The 21,365-nt window shown below is 36.9% G+C and overlaps 1 protein-coding gene across 1 annotated transcript in view; it reads right to left on the bottom strand.

Moving 5' to 3' along the window:
- SORCS2 (sortilin related VPS10 domain containing receptor 2) overlaps positions 1-21,365 on the bottom strand; it is a 579,315-nt gene that overhangs the window by 46,561 nt on the left and 511,389 nt on the right. Inside the window, 3 exon segments of the mRNA XM_037385456.1 lie at positions 759-879; positions 14,000-14,107; positions 15,660-15,751. Of these exon segments, the coding sequence (XP_037241353.1) occupies positions 759-879; positions 14,000-14,107; positions 15,660-15,751 (321 nt within the window).

The raw sequence follows: 21,365 nt of genomic DNA, 5'->3' as shown, positions 1-21,365 counted from the left end.
GCAAAATGAAGCATTTAGAGAACTATCAAATGACAGCTGGAAAGCTGGAGTAACACAGACCAGCTTGCAAAAAACCACCGACCCTGCAGAAAGTGAAAGAACAAATGTACTGGAAGAAGCAGAACATAATAATCAGAACGATTATGAATAAATATGACATATTCTATTTAATGTAAAAAAAACCCCAACACCTCACATTGGTCTCTTTAATCAATACATTGTCTAGAAACACAGCTTTGCAAAACTGGATTTGGCCAGAGCACCAGGATTAGCACAGCCTTAATGCATTACTGCAGAAATGGTATTGCCCAAAACAACTGGACTGCATTACATGATTGGTCCACTGAGATCCTAAATTACTTCTGGAATGGGCTTTACTTGTGGCAATTTATATACGAGTACAGTATGTGGTCAGGAAGTTGGCAGAACACATGACTGCATGTTGAATTTGCTTCAATCAATATTACACATTTCAGTTTCTGGTATATGCTTCACAATCCAACAGGACCACCTATTATTATGGCAGACCACCAGATATACTTCCACCTTTTCCCAAGGCACAGATCACACAACCTATGGGAACACAAAATCCTCTCCCATTTTAAACAGTTGTAAAATCAGCATAAACCAACATAAGGAGATCAAAGCTGGGGATGTAACATCCGGATTCTGTTTGAAAACATTTTCCTAGCACACAGCTCTACATTGAACTGAAAGCTACGGAGAAGTTGTGACAGTTAACATAAGACTGTGAATACCTGTAGATTTGTGAGCTCCCAAGACTCATAGTCATCATCAGTGCACTCCCTGGGGAAAGATGGTCTGAAGTCCACTTTCACCAGTTCCCAGTCTGAACGGTAGCTAATATGTCCAAAGACTCTGAACAAAAAGATCAAAAGTAAAATCTTACTGCAAAGAAATACCAGACATTGCAGATTCAAATTTGCAGTTCAGTCTTTTCCTTTCCATGGTCATGGTTCTCTACTAAAAGGTCCCTGGTTAATTTTTCTTCCACTTTTACTCCTCTTCATATACAAGTTAGAGAACATTTAACATTTTAGTTATATCTTAAGTTAGAGAACATTTGCCAATTCTCTATGAAACTTTACAGTGCAAAAATGTAGCTTATAGCTTATAGATTTTTTCCCCTCAACAAACTATCTAGAACATTAATTGGAAATATACTACCTTTTCTAATTTGGAACCCAACATTTTTGTCTATTATCTTGCTATATGAAACATGCAGAGCTCTCAGATTTTGATAGGGAATTAAGGGAGCTGAACCCAGGATCACCAGATTCAATTTCCAGCTCTGTCACTCATCCCTTACGATTACAGAGCAACTTCTTCAGTTTTTTCTGATGTGTATTTTTTTTAACTGTTACAGATTTCAGATGGTAATTTGCTATTGTTTAAACTCACAGCAGTATCATTAAATTATATTAATTTCTAAGCAATACAATGTATCTACACATTGTGCTGAAGAACTCTTGAGTGTCCTCTTCATTTCAGATAGTCCACTGTATAATAAAACCCAGCCACAAACTAATTTGTTTTTTTTTTAAAAAAAGGAAATCTTATTACTTTAAAAAACAAGCTGCACTTTCAAAGCAGCCAACATTTTCAATGTCAGCATATTTATTTCAAAAATAAAATGGGTAAGTACGACATCCAAAAAAAAAAAATTAGAAAGGATAAAGACTCTATTTGGGAAAAAGTCAAATGTATTTGCGGTTTGTATCAGGCTTATGTGACTTACTTGCCAAAGAATTTAAGGTTGATTCTGAAGCCAAGAATTTCTGTGCAGTTCATACTGCATAGAGTTCATATTCCAAGCTTTAGTAGCATTCTCCAAACTAATTCATTCCTTTTGTTTTGCCTTCAGTTTTGTCCAAATCCAGACACAGCAGGAATGGTACAGTTTTGGTAAAATCATTCTGCTGCACATAGTCATTTCTCTTGTCCTGAATACCAGGTTCAAAGTGGAACTAGGGTAGACCAGAAGTGAGGAAAGGGTGGATTCTCTGTAGCACAGGGAAACATCATCACACTAAGCATCTTCCCTGGTAGACAGATGCAGAGCCTTGAAGTCTACCAAAGAGGCTGAAAAATAGTTGCAGAGACTAAAGTAATACAGTGATTTCCCCCTTTCCTTTCTGGTGTCTCTGCTCCTCAGTCATTGTGCAGATATGTAGGTATCTATAGATTATTGCCCATACTGCTCACATTATAATGACTGAACAATCCAGGCTCACAGGAAACTTCGCCATCAGAAGTGCACTTAATTAAACAGGAACATGTGCATTTAGTTTGTATGTCTTGCTCTTTTTTCGTAAGGCTCTGAGATTAAAGGACTTGGATCATATACTCTCTTTCCTTCTAAATGTACCCATGGCTCAGAAGTAGAAACAATACATGAAAACTAAAAAAATGTGGCTTGGTCCACTGGCTGTATGTGTACATAGGTGTGTGGTCCCACATCTCTCACTGACACCTACAGGTTTGGTTCCTTTTTCTGGTTCAGCTGGATCCTGAGAGCTGCAGTCATCATATAATCTTATTCACTTGTAGTTACATACTCACTGAAGTGACAACTTAGGTGGTCTCATGCTTCTTCCACAATGTCTGCTTCAATATGACCAGCTTTGCTGACAAGCACAAAGTGTCTTTTGCATGCTAAGACCTGTACTTTTTTCTTTTTAAAAAAATTTTTTCTCCATAAAGTACAAACATAAGGCAGACTTCACCATGTGCTTATGTAGCTACCTACCTCAGCGAATGCTTCCTCAGACACCACAAAAATTTACAAATTGTTTACATATCTTTTATTTACTCATTTATCAGCAAGTATGTCCATGTGCAAGAAGCCAAGTCCTGTCAAACCTTCACTCCTGCCTCAAGAGAAGTATTTTCTAATATAACAAGTGAAAAGTTCTTCATTCATGTAAGCTATCTTGGACAGATTAGTCAGGAAAAGAAAATAGATGGTAGTTTGAGTTCAATGCAGAACAGAATAATGAAATTCTCCTGAAAGTATAAAAAAACCCCTCCGAACTATTAATAATCATCTTTGAGACCTCACAGAGGATTAGGGTGATTCCCGATGACTATGGAAAGGGAAACATTTTGCCTATATATATACACACATATGTGTGTATATATAACCATATATATAAACCAGCAAACAAGAGCCCAAGGAGTTACAGAATTAGTTTTGATATCCACAAAGATACCAAACAAATTATTAAGCTATCCACTTGCAAGCACCTTGGAGATAATTAAAATGATAACAAACAGCCACCACAGATTTGTCAAAATCAAATCATGTCAAACTAATGTAATTTCCTTCTTTTATAGGGTAAGTGGATAAAGGAAAGGAGAAAATGTAGCATATTTGGCCTTTGCTACACAGTTCTAGCTGACATTGTCTCAATGTAAAAAAGAAAACAGTGCAGATAAAATCATTGTAAATGAGAAATGGAAGTACATATCCTATTAGAAGAAACCATTTTTTAAAAGTAGTTATTAAACAGGGAAATATTTTGAGATATGTATCACAAAGATATGATGGGTCTGCCATCAATACTTTCATAAAACCCGTGTGGTCAAATAACAAACACACAAAATTTTGTGGATAAGACAAAAGAAGGGGAGCGGACACTGACTGATGAAAGTAATACTCAGAAATCAACATGATGAAATACTCCAAAACAAACTGCAAAAAGTACTCCTAGGGAAAAAAAGAAAACAACCACAAACCCACAAAACAAACAAACACCCCACCCCACCACCCCCCAACAAAGTACAAAACCAAAATAGAGAATAACTTTCAAATATTGAGGAAAAGGCTTGGACAATTCTGGGGAACTAAACCAAGAATGCAATGGTGCTGCAAAAGAAAAAAGACTAACTCTAGGTTATATTCAGAACTGGAAAACAGAATACACTGATGTAATTCTTTTGATAAACCTGGCACTGGTGGAGCCTCTGGAAGAATATGGTGTCTAATTTTGGATGTTATACATATATTTACACACTCACTAAAAATGAATTTGAAGAGGGGCAAGGATGACTCATAAACTGCTTAGAAATTGTAACCAGTGAAGATAGACTGAAAGAATTGGGTTTTCCTCTGGAAAAGATAAAGCCAAGAAGCGTAACAAAATGTGTTCAGAGTTTTGTTACAGATGGAGTACTTGTCTTCAAAGAGACCCAGAGGAAAGGCAAAAACAGAGGAAGGACAAGTATCAATAAACTTAAAACATACAGCTGCACAATTCTCAAATTCCTTCTCCTCAGCACTGGTGAGGCCACACCTAGAGTACTGTGTCCAGTTCTAGGCTCAGTATGAGAGACATGAACAGACTGGAGGAGTCCAACAAAGGCCATGAAGGTGATGAAGGGATGGGAGCAGATCTCTTAAGAGGAAAGGCTAAGAGAGCTGGGGCTGTTCAGCCTGGAGAACAGAAGATTCAGAGGGATCTTATAAATGTATATAAATACCTTGAGGGAGGGTGCAAAAAAGATGGAGCTAGGCTGTTTTCAGTGGTGCTCAGTGACAGGACCAGAGGAAATGGGCACAAACCGAAACACGGGAGGTGCCCTCTGAACAGCTGGAATTATTTTTTTACTGTGAGGGTGACTGAGCATTGTCACAGGTTGCCCAGAGAGGCTGTGGAGTCTCCATCCTTGGAGATAATCAAAAGTCATCTGAAAATGGTCCTGGGTGACTGGCTTTTGGTGGCCCTGCTTGAGCAGGGAGGGTCAGACAAGATGACCTCCAGAAGTCCCTTCCAACCTCAACTATTTTGTGACTATGTGATTCTGTAATGGTAATGGTACAAGATATTGAGGTGGCTTATTCTCTCTCACTAGAGTGAGAAATTAGCAAAACATCAGGATTAGAGCTAAAGATTAGATAAAATATTCAGATATTGCCCAGTCTCACATCCTATAATGTTATAAAAATTATAGAAATTGCTCTAGCAATTATGCAAATTATCCTAGAGTAATATGGAAACTACATGCAAACGATGCATGTATACAGCAAAGATACTGCTTCAATGGTGAAATAGAAGCCTCTCCTCTGTGGATTTTTAGCAAAAGACATAAATAACTTTTCTGCCTGTCCAGACTTTTTTTAAAAAAAATAAAATACTAATTTCCATTATGGTTGTTCTGATTCTGCAGACTGAAAACCATGTTCTGACAGAGCAGAGTAACTGTACCACTGATTCCACAATTCTCTGGCTTAAGTAAAATTCCTGAGATTCAAGGAAGTGTCCCAGCACAGCCACAAACCCCATGAAAAATACAGCCATACAGCTTTGTAATTCCTGGGGCAAATTTCCCAAGAAATCCAGCACCTTATACCCACTCAGCTTAAACTGTTTGAAGAAAACAAAGGCTTAATGATTATTAATGCTGTTGCTGCAGTAACACTTGTTGCTCCATTGAGAAGACCCATCCAAATGTATTGCTGAATTTCACCAGAATAAAAAAAGGAGTACTCTTCCAAAGTAAGAAAGAAAGATGTATTTAGTAGGATTCAATGGATTATGCAAAGATTTGAGCTACAATAAAACAATACATAACAGCAATCACAATCTAATTGCTCAGGTGCAAAATATATATGCCCAATAAAATATCAATGGAAAAGACTGCAACAGTGCAGCAAGTGTAACTTATGATTAGAAGATAAATTTCAAGATGATAGTAATTCATAAGCTACTAAAACCTTCCTCTTGATTAATTATATTTCATTAGAAAGCCATCAAATCAATTCTTCTGGAACTATGAAAGATGATGCTGTGATAAATAATTTTTGAAAGAAATTCCAATTACCTTGGAAATTAATTTACTTTTATTTGCAAGAATTTAGGATCCATAATTTTTACTTCAGTGTTTCAGTTGCCATAACAACTTTGTACATTTGTTCCTAGTTCATTTATGATCACATTTTTTAATTTGATTGCATCATTTGATAGATAAGACAGTTTAATGCAGGTTTTAAGCTAACTAGTTTAAACTATTTGCTGGAGGATTGCTGGTTATTTCTGTTCCTGATAAAGCTCATAATCAGGGAGAGATAATTTAACAGAAATTATATGTGATGATAATACTTCCCAGTAAATTCACGTTTCTATTCAATAGAAAAGAGCATCTATTCCAGATGTTCCTAGTTCAGATGAGCAGTAATAACTGTATCACCTGCTGTGTTACCTGCAAACCACCTGACTACGGTGGTGATGATGCTGATGCTGGAGACTCCCAAAGACTTATTAAATAAAAATTAAGCTTCCATGGCTTCATTCCAGAAAAATGAGCCTGATTTTGACAACACACTGCTCATCTCAGATGTCACAGACACAGCTTTTTATAACCACTACACTTGCCTTCCTCTTTAGCTTTTCTACTGTGTTCTTCAGGATTTTCTTCATGGGCCTTCGCAGCATCAAAACACTCTTTGCTAGAGCAGATGGATTTTAGCTACAGTATCCCATATCATGGATCTCATCCCACATACATTAAGACACACATTCAGCGACTTTTTGTAGTGTTACGGTGGTTTACCTTTGATCTGTTAGCCATATTGTATCCAGACAAAGCAAACTGCAGCACAGCTGAAACTGCAACAGTATTGTTTTACTGCTGAGTCTCTGAGATCACTCAAATACCTCAGTGGCAGGAGTGATCCTGCTGTACTACTCCACCAAGGTCACAAAGACAGCACATGTGGAATTTATTCAGATGTTTAATGTAGCAACTTAAATTGTCTAAGTCTTGCAGTCGTACTGAAGACTAGTGATGACAACTGTGTGATGCACTGCTACTTTTGTTTGAAATCACATGCCTCTCTCGTTCTAGACACACTGCTTTAATCTCCCAAGTGCTGTTTTGGCTTTTGCTCTCCTCTATATGACTTTGTCGTCAACTGTGATGTTTGAAACAGCATGCTGCCAAGGTAGCAGAATTTGTCTGTATAGTCCTGTATTGCCCAGTTGACACACTGCTAACCAGACATGCCAGTCGGGGGCAAAACAGAACCTCTGTTGTTTTGGCAGAGCCTTCAAATGTATTAAACTACTGACAATAAAACCTAGGGTTTGAATCAGGGTCAACTGAGGACCCCACATACAGGTGATAAAGGCAATCCCAATGGCTCTGTCTTTGATAACATGTCTAAATTCCTCCAGGCAGCATCTAAACAAAGATGTCCGAGCATCTGTAATTAAGGCAAGTACCTAAATTTTTTTTGGATCTAAACTTCAATATACAACAGTGAGTATGTGATCAATATGGGAAAGGAAGCCAGACTCTCAGAGATGCTAGTTAATTATTTTAATAACTCTCAGTCTGTCTCTTGTAAAGTATTCATCTAAATGGAAGCAGTCACAGAGCTATGCTAAAATGTGGTATTTAGATCTTATTCCCCATGTAAGACTCCCTTTCCTATAGTAGATCATACTAGTAGGAAATACAACTGTCAGTGAACTTATTGTATAATTAAAATATTTTTTAACTGTCATGACTCCTTGATAATTGTTCTAACAATATTGCAATTTCAGATTGAATACTGAATTCACCTTACAGTTCACTAAATATCAGAGGCCATTTACATTAAAAAAGCAGCAACTTTCTCAGTTGCTTTTTATATAAAAGGAGTAGTGTGTAACAACTTTCTTGTCAGTTTATGGTGAACTAAAGACCCAAGTCCTTTGCTTCACTTAGACCTTTACTACAACTGATGACAATGTAACTAAAAAAGCAAATAAATGTGACAGTCTTTTTGTTTTGCCTGTTGTAATTAATATTATTACAGTGCCTTTGAACATATAGCAAGACATATGACCTCTCCATGCCAAAATCTGTAAAGAAATCACCAACTGAGGGAGGCACGGAAGGATGCACTTTATCTGTAGTGTAATCACTACCAACAGTGTCCTCCTTAACTCACAGAAGCAGTAATATTATTAATGAAAGGCTTTCCAAGGGGATATGGGTTGGAAGAGTAGGTTAGCCATGACTATGTCCTACAGTGCTATTTGAAGCCTACAATTTTCAAAAAGAAAATGTCAGATGAATCTTTATACACATGCTTTCCTTCTAACACTTGTCTTTGCTTCCTTTTCAACATTATAAAATCAACAAAAACTGAGTAAGTCAAAGGGTTCATACTAGTAAAATGGATGAAAGTAATGTATGATTCAAGCTGCAGTCTGTTATACATCAAGATTATAATTCAGCATATTTTTCTAATTCCCCAAAAGAACGTAACAGAGGTCACATTTTCAGTGGCCTTGCTAAATTTTAACTACAGAAATGATGAATGCTTCCATGTGCAAAAGTAGACACCTGCCTACATACAGCAACTGCACATAAAAAGTGCTTGTGTACAAAACAGATCACGTAGAAATACACTGAGGCACTTACGATTTAAGTGCCTTAAACTACAAACATATGCATATACTTAATGGACTAAAGAGAAGAATAGGGGGTTTTGGCGTTTTTGGGTTTGGGGTTTTTTTTGTTGTTTTGGTTTTGGTTTTTTGGTTTGGTTTGGAGGGTTTTTTTGGCTGCCAGAATGAAAAATTAGGGGAGGAAAAAAATTCAGTTCAAATTGAATGAAAAAATGTTTTTTAATTGTTTCCTGCCCCCCAAAAATAATAATTTCCATTCATTGTTTTATGACAAAACATCTTGGTTTCAGCTCTTTAGGGAAAAAAAAAGGATGGAAAGGAATACTTTGGCTCCGTGATACTTGCAAATTACCTCCAACATTTTTTTCCATCTATTTGGTAAATTCCTGTCCAAGAACAACCTTTTTACATGTAAACTGTTTGGAAATAATTGAAGATTTAATGGCTAGCCTGATGCCTTATGCAGAAATAATACAAGGTGGACAGTGAATCAAATGGATTAACTTAAAGAGAAACATACGACATTGTAGAGGATAGTTTGTATCATTCAGCTTTCTGCTGTCATCTTACTTAAAGATTAATTTGGGATACTTTAAAAAATATGTAATTAATTCTTTAGCTAATACTTTTTTTCCCTAGTTATATTTAAAAAACAAGTGTCTCTTGTCACAGATAGGAAATTATTCATTCACACTTCACCTGGCAGAGCCAGAGTAAATAGCCTACAGTCACCTAAATTGTGGCTCCTTCATTTAGAGAGCAAAATATAACAAAATGGAGTTCAAGACCTCACCCAAAAATAAGTAAAATATTTGAAAAACTTTATTGTTGTCCTAAGCCTTTAATGTCTACCTCATCATCACATTTATTAGAACTAGAAGCTAAAACGTAACTGTCTCCCTGAAAGCAAAGACAGAGCACCAGAGCTGCAGGCACTCAGTGACAGGGCCTCAAAATGACATAAAGCGTCCATCTGAATGAAAAAGTCATGTGCCACCCTTTTTCTGTCCTGCGCTCCTCCTTTACACAGGGACAAGGTGATAAAAGATTCTTATAGGACATGGATTCCTAACCTTTCAGCTTCTTTTATGCAAATATATTTTGAGGTCTGCTCTCAAAAGGTACTAAATAAGGGCTTACAAAGACACTGAAAGCATCGTGTTCCCATGTTTCTGAAGACGTTATCAAAACTTTACGGAAAGAGAAGAAAAAAATCGTTTTACCCACTGGACTTCATTTGAGCTGAGAAAGAGACAAGAGCAGTCCCATGGTCTTGGCTCCAAGGCCACAGGCTGGCAGCAATACTACAACTTGCTCTGTTAACATCTGTGTCCACAGAGATGTCAGCAAAAGCACTAAAATTGCCAGTAAATAGGAACCTGTACACCTGGATTAACTGATATCTAGATCAGATTGAAATAATCAGTTTGCTTTTTCAATGCTTTTATCACCATTGTCTTCCTGTGTTTCTGTATGTTTCCTCCATCTATTGACAGACAAAATTGTTCCTCATTATGCAGAAAGGAAAATTACCACTTCATAACTAAGCAATGCTTCTCAAATAAGAGATCAACTAGCTGCAGATAAAACCTAGACATTGCCTTGGGATATCTGCTATTCTCTTACATAATGAGGCTTTATCTATCTTTTTTAAGGGTTGCAGTACAAGAAAGTTAGTAGTGAAGAATTCCTAAGAGAGAGATGTACCTCCACCTAGTAGGGCACTTAAAGACAACAGGGAAGGTAGTTTGCTGCCACGTGTCACACAAGAATAAGCTGCACAAACTACACAATGTTGACTAACTGATGTTAAAGTTGAGGCTGACACTCCTAGCAGAATTGACAGTTACAAAAATCCAGATGTTCTCCCTAATACCTAACATCTGTTAATATCATATCCACTTCGTTTTGAGGAAGTTTAAATGAGACTGTTTTCTTGTTTCCATTATCACCTAGGAACCCAACAGGAATGCAACAACAGACTTTCAAGACAGCAAAATTTGCATGCTGGGGTTCTGCATTTCAGAGATGTCATGAAGTTCCCAGCGGCATCATAAATTGTTACTCTAGGAGACCTTAGAAAAAAAATCCCTCTGCAAAAAACTGCAATTACCCATAGGGAACATTTTGATTCTACCTGACACAAAGAAAAACAGTCCTTTCATGTAACCTCTTACTGGCTTTTAAAAGGGGCCATGGTCTGCAGTACCATGGTTATCATACCTACTGTATTTATACTGCAATCTAAATAACCCATTTGGGAAACACTCCCAGAAGCTGAAATGTGATTTAGAAGTCATTTTTACAGTTTTGAAACTTTCATTATATGAACTACTTCCTCTGAAGAGGAACATCAATATTTCAGACATAGAAAAATTCTTCCTTTTTCCACTGAGTTAGGCCATTACTCAATCCAGCGTCATTAAGTAATTTTCCCCAAATATAGCATATTGCTAAGTTAAACACTGCTTTGCAGTAACCTTCATTCTTAGAATTCTAAAGAATTTAGAACAAAATAAAGTGTATTAGACCATGCACTGTTTTGATGAATATACATCAATTAGTCTAGAAAATTTCTTAGCAAACCTTACTTATTAATTTAGCAATAAATGGTGGATTTGAGCTATTCATTTAGAAATTAATTATTACACAGACTGAGTTTCCTAAACTTTATGAATACTTCATTGCTTAGTTTTCCTAAAACTCTTAACTAGGTCTATTTAGAAATTGATTTTTACACAGAATGAGTTTCCTACCGTTTTTGAATATTTTACCACCTAAAACTCCTAAAAATCTTAACTAGGTCTATTGCAGAGTACAATGGAATAAAGTATTTTTTCCTTGGCATTTGAGTGTACATATTTTGAATACTGCAGGGAATTTGGATGAATGATTTAAATTAATGTTGACTGGCAGATGACAACTCAGTTTTAAGAAAACTTTTGATAAGTAAACTTCCCCCCCGCCCCGTTTTGGAGAAAAAACAAAACTTTCTGAAATGAAGGCTTGAGGCAAACAGGTTCACATTCCTCCATTCCTTTAGTAAAGCCTACCAGGCCATTTCATTTTGGTTAAGTCAGGACAGAACAGGAATTCAAATGGAAGTCCTTTACAAGTCAAGTCAATATCCCAGTCACCATGCTGAGGACTGAGAAGCCTCTTTTACACAGTGTTATCAGGTTCATTAACATTTTCCCCAGATAATATGTCTGTAGATATTATTTTTTCAACACAAATTAAAAACATTGAAGGAAGTCCCTAAGCCGACTTCAGTGGAACCAGGGTTTTACCCTACAGTAACAGCCACTTTCCATACAAGTAAAGTATCCTTTGACTCTTTCATGAGTTTATTCTAGGTTTAAATGAAATAGTGTCTGTTCCACAGTTTTGCTATACACTTTTACAGTTATTAACTTCCTACCTCAGAATTATACTCTCTTTCCTAATTTATGCATATTTTGACATTGGACTATTTATTCAAAGTTTCTATTCAAACAGATTCCCTACCAAAGGGAGAAAATTATATTCCTGTACAAGTAAAAAATGTCAGACTAAGTCCTTCATAATGGACTTGGGTATTCCTCACGGTGGAAGACACTACTAAATTATTTCCATTACCATACACAAGTTCACCTTACCATGTTCTACCCAGAAGAAAACACACTTTTATCTAATAAAATGGAAAAGATGGCATGGGGGGGGGTTGGTGATTTATTTTTTTTTTTTCTTCCAGGGAGTGTGTATCAGTGCAGCAAATCACTGTAGATTAAGTCATGTGCAGCAACTCAGTACAAGTGTGAAGTTCTGATAAAAAATTACCTAAGACAGACAGAATGACAAAAGGTCTGACAAAGTCAGACAGAGCACCACTGGGCTGATAGTCACCCTGAAGGTAAAGCCCAACAAAAAGCCATAGGGTAGACAAGGAAGTTGATGCAATGTCAGCAAGGAAACACATACTGCAGTTTATTCTTCTCATTATCTTCTGAGTGTGGTAGGAAGGCTGTAAGTCTTTTCAGGGCCAGTCTGTAACAATAAGTGCTTGATGTCCTCCATGTTCAGTAGAACTAGCTGCAGAGTAAGAACCTACAAGCCTGGCACTGAGGTGCTGGAGTCACACTCTTGTTCTGCCCTTAGAAATCTACAAGTCACACAACGCTTTTTTGTCAATCTGAGCTCATGTACCAAATCTAACTAGTTTTATGTATTTCAGATGGACGGTTTCAGAAAGGCATTGTGCTTTAAAAGAGCTCTTTAGCCCATTCAGCCAGATATTTAAATAAATCTTCACAAAATCACTGCTTTTAATGATACTTAGTAATAAAAAATAACCCAGAGCATATAGTTATCACACATCATTTTATCTGCCATAAGTACAGTTTAGGATAAGCTTTTGATCCCTCTGCTGACACTGAAATCAATAGAAATCCTTCATTCAGAGGCATAAGTATCACCTTGTGGCATATATTATACCATCAAATGGAAAGGGAAGATGGTGGGGTAATACTGTTCTTCTCAGGTCATATACGTATAATGGAGGATAAATGGGACAGGGGAGAAAGAAATAACATACCAAATTCAGCTCTGCGTAGTACAGCATTATGAACTTGGCACACTATTTTTAAGTACATTGGGTAGGATTTCTGTTTTGCTGAGGATCCTTTTCACAACTCCATGCTGGGCTAAATATTTTTTTTTTTCCCCTGAGGAAAATGCTACTAGTACATGTCAAATGCGGTTCTATTTGTAACTTCTAGGAGGAAAAGCCTGTCATGCACACACTGAAGTCCAATAGTCCAATATAAAAGATTGCACAAGCTGTTCTGATAGGAGCACACATAGCAGCCTGGATATCTGTGAGCACATTCCCCTTTCCTGCTGCAGTCAGCATGTGCCTTTTTCCCTAATTGGACAGGTGTTTTTTACTCTCAGGCACTTCTAAAATATTATCATTTATCCTAGGGCACAGAGCAGAACTTGCAGCTCAGATCCAGATGTCCTTGGCCCTTTGGAAAAAGACAGAAAAACAGGGGCCCGAGTTGCAGAATTTGGTTATTTTTAACTCTATTCACAGCATCTGCTTCAGTCACTGTAAGAATAAAAGTGTGTATGTGTTATCACAGTGTTTGGTTACAGAAAATACTCCAATGTTAGTTACTATACATATAGTAACAATATAGACAATAATATAGTTGCTTACACCATGAAAACAACAGCTATTTAAATTTTTTGAAGTCTGCCTAAGAATGGGTAGGAAACAGAAAATATACAGGAATTAGTAAATTTTTTACCTGTGTTTCTCAGATTTGTATTTTCAGTCCTATTATTTCACTCTCCCTTGTGGTAAGTTTGCAAAATTTCATATGAACACAACACTTCATTTTTACAATCTGAAATACTGCATGCAGGTAATTTGAAAGACAGGTTGCGTGCTAGGGAATTTGAACATCAGTGTAAGAGTCTGTGTGACTGCAAGAAGCAAAAGCCACTGACTCAAGCACTATCTCAAACATCGTTACAACTATGCTCAAGTATATAAGCAGAGAAAGCCCTGAAGATAGATGAAGCCAGTAACTCACGTCATGACCAATGTCTCATCTCCAGGTTCACTAAGTAATCCATCCACAAAGACTGAAGTGCTAGTAAAATTATGTGTACTCCAAGTCTGGCCTTCATCTACGCTGAACCTGTAAAAAAGCAGAAATGGTTTGCATTTACAACTCTAAATATACAAAATAGAATTAATTCATTAAAAAATAAATCCCCTCATTACAAGTCCAGGATTTATGATCACCAACATACAATGTGTCTAGACATATATCATATTAATGTGATCTTTTTCTCAGCAATGTATACAGGGGCTCACATCTTTATTAGAAGGTGTATAATAAATTTACCACAACAATGGAAATTCACATGGAGATAAAAACAAAAGTCTGTCAACAAACGATCTTGCTGCCTCGTAAGGCTCAAGAGCAAGGTAATTATACTTCATTCTTTCCAGTAGCCTCTGAGCTAGAGACCTGTTAACCAGAGGTCAGTGAATCATGTGAGACAAACCAGCCCAACTGCTAAAACCTGTGGGAGGTGTGGTAACTGTAGGCACCAAGATGATAGCCCTTCACAGCTGCTACCATCCACTTAAAAATTTGCAAAAGATGCTGATGAATCACAAAACATATTTCAAAAACTCTGTGTATCCAAAATTTATGAATCAAAGTCTCTTTTCTTCTGTATATTTCCTCCAGGTCTTTTGGATAGTAGGTTCGTGATGGTTTTCATTCTAGATAACCAAGTAGCCTAGTTACTATCAGTGTATACAGGATTGTGCAAAAATGAACCAAGTCACAAGTGATAAAGATCTCTTATGTTTTTTATGCCAACTATGGTAGTTTTGTATGCCATTACGTAAGGTTACTATATTTTGCTTCACTATCATGCAGTTTAAAACTTGATGTTTTATAACAAAATACTTTGCAGCAAACTATGGTAGTTTTGTATGCCATTACGTAAGGTTACTATATTTTGCTTCACTATCATGCAGTTTAAAACTTGATGTTTTATAACAAAATACTTTGCAGCAAACCTTTCCTGCCAAGCAAGCTGAGAAGGCCATTTGCTGCATTATCACTATATGACAGAATCTATGCATACTAAAATTAATTGGTGCATGAAGATCACACATGAACTAGGCTTCTTCCATACTGTGTTACACAGCACATAAGTGCTTTCCCATTGGCTCCCGAGGTCTACACTATATTGGCCTTGCCAGAGCAACCCAGGGCTATTCTTCAGTGCCTTTCATTCACTGTGGCCCTCGCAAGGGACTGAGCTTTACTGCAGCATGAATGATCTATCCTGACTGGATACCTAAGCCACATATGCATCATATGTTAAGCATCATTGCCATACACTGGTGGCGCAAACCAGTAGCAGAAAACAATCATGCAGAACGTGGTTTATACCGCAGTGTTCCAGGATAGTCTTTTGAGCAAAAATACTTATGCTGATGCAAGGAAGTTTTATTACTATTAATGTATTATGCATGGTACCTTCAGCACCATGAGGTAATCTTTAAGAAAATATCCAACTGTATTTTATTGACCTAATGAATGTTAAATTAAGCTGACTCCACCTGCATTTCATACATGATCACACTGAAGTGCTCATCCTAAACTTTGAACTTTGCCTGAGGTCTTGAATACACAATATCTCTACTCTAATTGACTGTAGGTTTACTTGAGTATTTTCAGAGGGATAGAGGTGTCTTTGATGGCCACAATAACTCCACCATGGTCCAGGTATAAGATGTGGTGCTCTTCTTCAAAGACCTACAAGTCAGACAAAAAAAGGCCAGCTAAGCAAATGTACAAAACAGCAGAAATAAAATGTACAAACAAATCAGGATAAAGAGACTTCTATGTTTTATAATGTCTGCACTTCAAATTGAAAAGGACATAAAAGTCAGTTTAACTTTTATATTTCTCCCAGCTGTAAAAAGAAAAGCAAGTTAAGTGGTGAATCAGAAAATGTTCAGGTTCAAATCACAATCAGATTAAACTGTCTAAAGTGATTTTAGCCCAAGCTTATATTTCTCTACAGTATGCATTTTGCATTCCTTATTATTGTATATCACCAAGTGACCTATCACCTTACTTTGGTACTTGCCATATTCTGTGTATGTTGTAGAATAAAATGCTTTGTAGCCTAATTCTATGAAAAATAGGAAAAGTACTGCAGTCTGTGACTTTCTCACCTGTTCTCCAGCCTCTACAGAGCTTGAAATAATTAGTGCAGGCATGGTTTTTGCATTTCCAGTGTCAATGATTTATTTAAATTCAAACTTCATGTGATCTCACAAAGAGGCCACTCTGAGTTCGGAACCAAAATATATATATAACACTGATTTAATGGTATAAAGGGTTCAAACTTTCCTAAATAATTTTCATTTCTTTTCTAGAGGTCAACAACAATACTGAAATGAATTAACAGATAGATATCTTCCCTTTTTTACTTCTGAAATCTGTTTTAAGATAAGGTTTACTCATGTAATTAACCTGTGAAAGCTCATTTAACATAAGAACAGGTGATAAAGTTAGTTACTATACACACTTAGCAGTTAATAGATGAACATGCAGCCTCCTACATGCTTTGACAAATCAAAAGTGAAAAACATAAAGGTTAGCTTTACTTTGCCTTGTGAATGCAAAAAATACTGACAATAATAAATGCTTCTTTTTTTGGCAATACTAAATGTTCCATTTAGAGGATTTATCAGCAAGACTGAGCTGGATGGGGGAAAAAGTGTCTTAGAGCACATTCAAAATTACTTCAAAAAAAGTAAGCATTTAATTTGGGTTGAGAATTCAGTCTTCCTCTCATCTAGTAAGAGCATATTTTATGGGAATCCTAGGGCTTCAAGTGTCTGATCAGTTTTTCAATGTTGCCAATTTACAGGCAAAAACCTGATATGAGGCATTTACAGGCCTATCTACTTGTTCCACACAGCTGCATATTTTAGAAGAGCATTCAGTAAAGGACAGGCATTAATTTTAGATGCACTTCAGAAGAATGAGATCAGCTAGAGTCAGATAAGCAAGCAGAATTTTGATCCTTCTCTAAACTTTGTTTGAACTTTTGCTCAAATCAAAATGAAACAGTATAGGCTGGGACACAAAGTCTCCAAAATCTTCACCGTCATACTGAAGATAAAGGAATCTGGTATCTGCATCACTTTATCCAAATCTGGTTTTCCCAGAAAAGCATTGTGGCACTTCCTTGTGCATCTTTTTCACACACTAGCTTTAGCACACTATAAAGCACAGAGGACACATTACAGGCATATTAATGCCACCTTTATATCATGCACTTCTTGTGAACATTTCAAATGTTTTATAACCAAAATGTATGTAATTCCTTATGAAAGCAACTCTTCATCTTCAGTGCATTGAAAGGAATTAACAATTTCAGGCCTGTGGAGTTCAGTACAAAAAGTAAATATCTCTACTTTCTGAAAACAAAATCAAGACAGTCTGCAAAGGATTTAGGCACAGGTGGTCTCAGTGTCAGAGCTGAAGTTCAAACCCAGGAACACGAGATACGTGTGTTCACTGTCAGCCATAAATTCTGATACATGTCTCTTCCACTAACTAAAGCCAGGGAATAAACATATTATGATCCTTTCTAGTAGCCAGCCACTACAGAACACAATTTTCATAACCTATTTCTGTGTTTTTTCCTTCCATAATTTTTTGAGCATGCTAAGTGCTTTATAATCATAATGTCATTTATTTATTATTATTTTTTCTACCTCTCCTCCCTCTGCTCTTAGTGTTTTTCCTGTGTCTGTCCTAACAATTTCAGCAGCTGTTTCAGGCCAGAATATTTGCTGGCAACAATTAGGAGGCATTCATGAAATCAATGAAAACATGTTTAAATGATCCTACAGAAATATATGCCACACAGTTTTACTCTAAGATACAGAAGTTTCAAAAGTAACTCAGAATGCCCAGAGTCACTTGCTTCTCTCACCAAAGTGACATTCATTTCTAAATTCAAATCTAGAAACAGAAAGAGCCAGCTGGACCTCCCCAGGGGTGAGAGGCTGGGATTGCAGCCTTTCCTGTTGTGCTTAAAGGTGTTACAATCCATCATCTCTTAAGATATCTGCAGAAAAACAAGTGTTCTGCTTAAACAAAGGTTTTCCAAATTGCATTGACAAAAAATGATTTGACACAGAGAAATAGTATTCCAACAAAGCTCTAGACTAAAGCTCCAGAGATCTAGGTTCAGTTTATAGACATACAACAGACTTTATGTGTAACCTTATTAGCTTAATCATTTTGTTACTACACTAGCTGCTTTCGTAGCAGAACAAATATGAAAGGGTCTTTGAGGCTGATTTTTTCCCTTTATTTAAGCCATTTATTTTGAAAGTCAGACCTTTCTCTTACTCTGCCTTATTTCAAGCACAGAGTTGTAACAGATGCTGTTGAAATAGCAATGGCAACATGATTGTGAAGAGAAATTTATTTTTTTTAACATAAATAAAACACTTACATGCATATACAAGGTCATTCTTGAAAGAGTCACAAGGTCATCATTTGAAAGAGTATCCTAATATTTTAAAAATCATGAATGAAAAAACAGGCCCCATAGGGCAAAAAAGTGTTTAAACCTTCATGGTCTGAAATTGTGTTCAAAGGTAGCCCATTTCTCCCAGGATGCAAGACTTATTTATCTGCCTGACTCAGTATCATGTTCATTAACACATTTTATGATATCGTTTTCCTGGTATAATAGGAAAATTTTCCAAATAGACATATCCATCCCACAAGTTCACTTAGGCTACATCTTTGCGGTTTACTTGGCAGGGCTGTGGACTCATTTGGACTCGATGATCTTAAAGACCTTTTCCAATTTTAATGATTCTATGATTCTAAGCCCACTTAGTTCATGATAATGTCAAGGTGAGATTCCCTTCTCCTACAGGCCAGATCACTGCTGCTGCATGGATGTCTAAGCTACTTGTCAGCCTGCTCCTAAACTATTGCTATTTACAGTGCTTGTACAGTAAAGTCACAAATTTCAGTTTTCCTTAAAATGGTACACAGTTGAATGACAGTTTCAAGAGAGAGCAACAAGCAGCTCAGGCGTCATGCAACAGAAAGGTAGAACAACTGCAGTCAGTCCAGGTGGTATTGTGGCTACTTATAATCACAATCTTTGTTTTTACTTTTTGCATGAGCCGGCACAGACAAGACGCAGGAACAAGCACAAAACCACGGATGAAATGCGAGTAAATTTATTTTCGTTCCCTCACCAACCAGGGGATCCCTGAAGCAGCACTTGGGCAGAGGCACACAAGTGCAGACACAGGCACTGCAGAACTTGGTCCATGCTAGCGCATTCACCAAACCTGACGGTTTTCCCTGTATTTCTGGGGATCGTGCAGGCATAATTTACCGCTGTGCTTTGATCTTTCCCACAGCAGGGCAGGAATCTCAAGCATGTTCAATAGGGTACCTCTAAGTCTGTCACAGGCCCATGTTACCTAAACAGATGTTCTACCTGACCGATACACAAGGCCAAAGAACAACTAGTATGACATAGCTGTTTTTCGACACCCCCAGCTGCAAGTCACTTGAGCATGTTTACAATCCTCCTCAACAATCTTCCATTATTTTCCCACTCTTTTCCATTTATCACCAGTATTTACTTCATTTCACAAAACACTCTTTTGGGCATTTTTATTTCTACTGATAAACACTGACCGCGTATCCTACCATAGCAGAGTCTTCCTGAACTCTCATACAACCTTACCACATGCAAGCTATGGAAATAGGGTTCAATTGAAATCATTTAAGTGTATACAGCTGGTTAAGAAATTATGGAAGGAAAATGATTGGTAAATCATTTTTAAATTGAGAATGTATTGCAAATTCAGGAACTCAAGGAATGGTCCCAGTTATGAATCACAAACTGAATCTGAGTCAACAATGTGATGCTAGTGCAAAGGAGAAATTTTCTGAAATGAGATGCCAGTAATGCCAACATATCAAGGGCAACAATTTCATTCTGCTTAGTACTGATAGAATTTGTGACTTTGCATTCAGTCTTACCATGCTTCAGGAGAGGGATGTCTTAGATAGTCCAACCAATAAGCAACAAAACTGAAAAGCACTTTAGACATTTGATCCATTAGGAAAAGCAGTGGATTTGAGTTTGCTGGTTTCCAAGGGGAAAAAAACTATACTCTGGGTAGACATGATAACCACCTTTCAACAAGTGAAAAGCTATTCAAAGATGACAGAAAACCACTCCTCTCCAAAGACAAGAAGAAATCAGCTTATCTTGCAGAATTTGTGAAACTGCAAGTACAACAGCAAAAAGCACATTCAGCTTATGTTAAATATTCAGAAAAATCTATGAAGAATGGTGAAACACCCCACTGTCAGACTGCAGAATCTTCTACAGTGAAGGATTAACAAACAGGTCTGGCAAACCTCTGATAGAGATGTTCCTAGTATGTTTGATGTTGCCTCAGAACACACAGTTAAGTTACTTGATCTTTGACATTCCTTCCAGTCCTATATTCTTATGAACCAATGCTACTATTATTTCCAGAAAGCTTTTAATTAATTCCTTGAACTCCCTTTTCTCCTAAGTCTTTTATATTTACTTTTCTTCGTTGCTCTGTGCAAGAACAGACTGCTCCTCATCTGTAGACAGCTCTGAAAAGTTATGTGTTTTATGGAAGAAAGGTGACAGGCACTCACTAATGACAACCACAAAGTTTCCATGTCAGTGACTTAAACTCACCCAAAAAGTTGTGCCAAAACGTGAGCTTTGCTCTGCTTTTGCCAACTCATGAGACCTGTAATTTACTGTCTAAATAATACCCATGCCATCGGACTGAAGCCTTGTCTTTTGTTGCATGAACTCCAACAGAGAAAGGAAATGTAGCACTGCCCTCCGAAAGAACTGTTTCAACAATGAGGCCATAAAATACATACAATAACATACACTTTTGTTCTGATCACAAATACTAAGATGGAGTAAGCTCTTTCAAATGCTTCATAGCAGTTTTAATTAAAATAAAGCTAGCAATGGTGATTTTCATTTTGACTGTCATAATGAGGGATCAGTTTGTGGGTGGTTTTACAGCATGAATAGTCATCTCAAGTTCAGGTTTCACATAATGTTTGCCTGAGTGTCTCACAAATAGAAAAGCAGCAAAGATATGAACCTGAGGCCCTTCACACTTTTCTTCTTATTTTTCACCCCAGAAAAATGATAGAATCTTGGCAAATGGTGACAATTAATTATTAGCATGAACTCTGTGAAGTATCAGACAACATAGTACCCACTGTAAATCCTGGAAGGCTTTTGCATTTAAACACCTATTTATCATATGGTAGATTTCAAGAATGTATTTGGTATAAA

Source organism: Falco rusticolus, chromosome 1 (assembly GCF_015220075.1).
Source record: "Falco rusticolus isolate bFalRus1 chromosome 1, bFalRus1.pri, whole genome shotgun sequence".
Taxonomy (NCBI): domain Eukaryota; kingdom Metazoa; phylum Chordata; class Aves; order Falconiformes; family Falconidae; genus Falco; species Falco rusticolus.
This window is presented reverse-complemented; position numbering and strand designations above follow the sequence as displayed.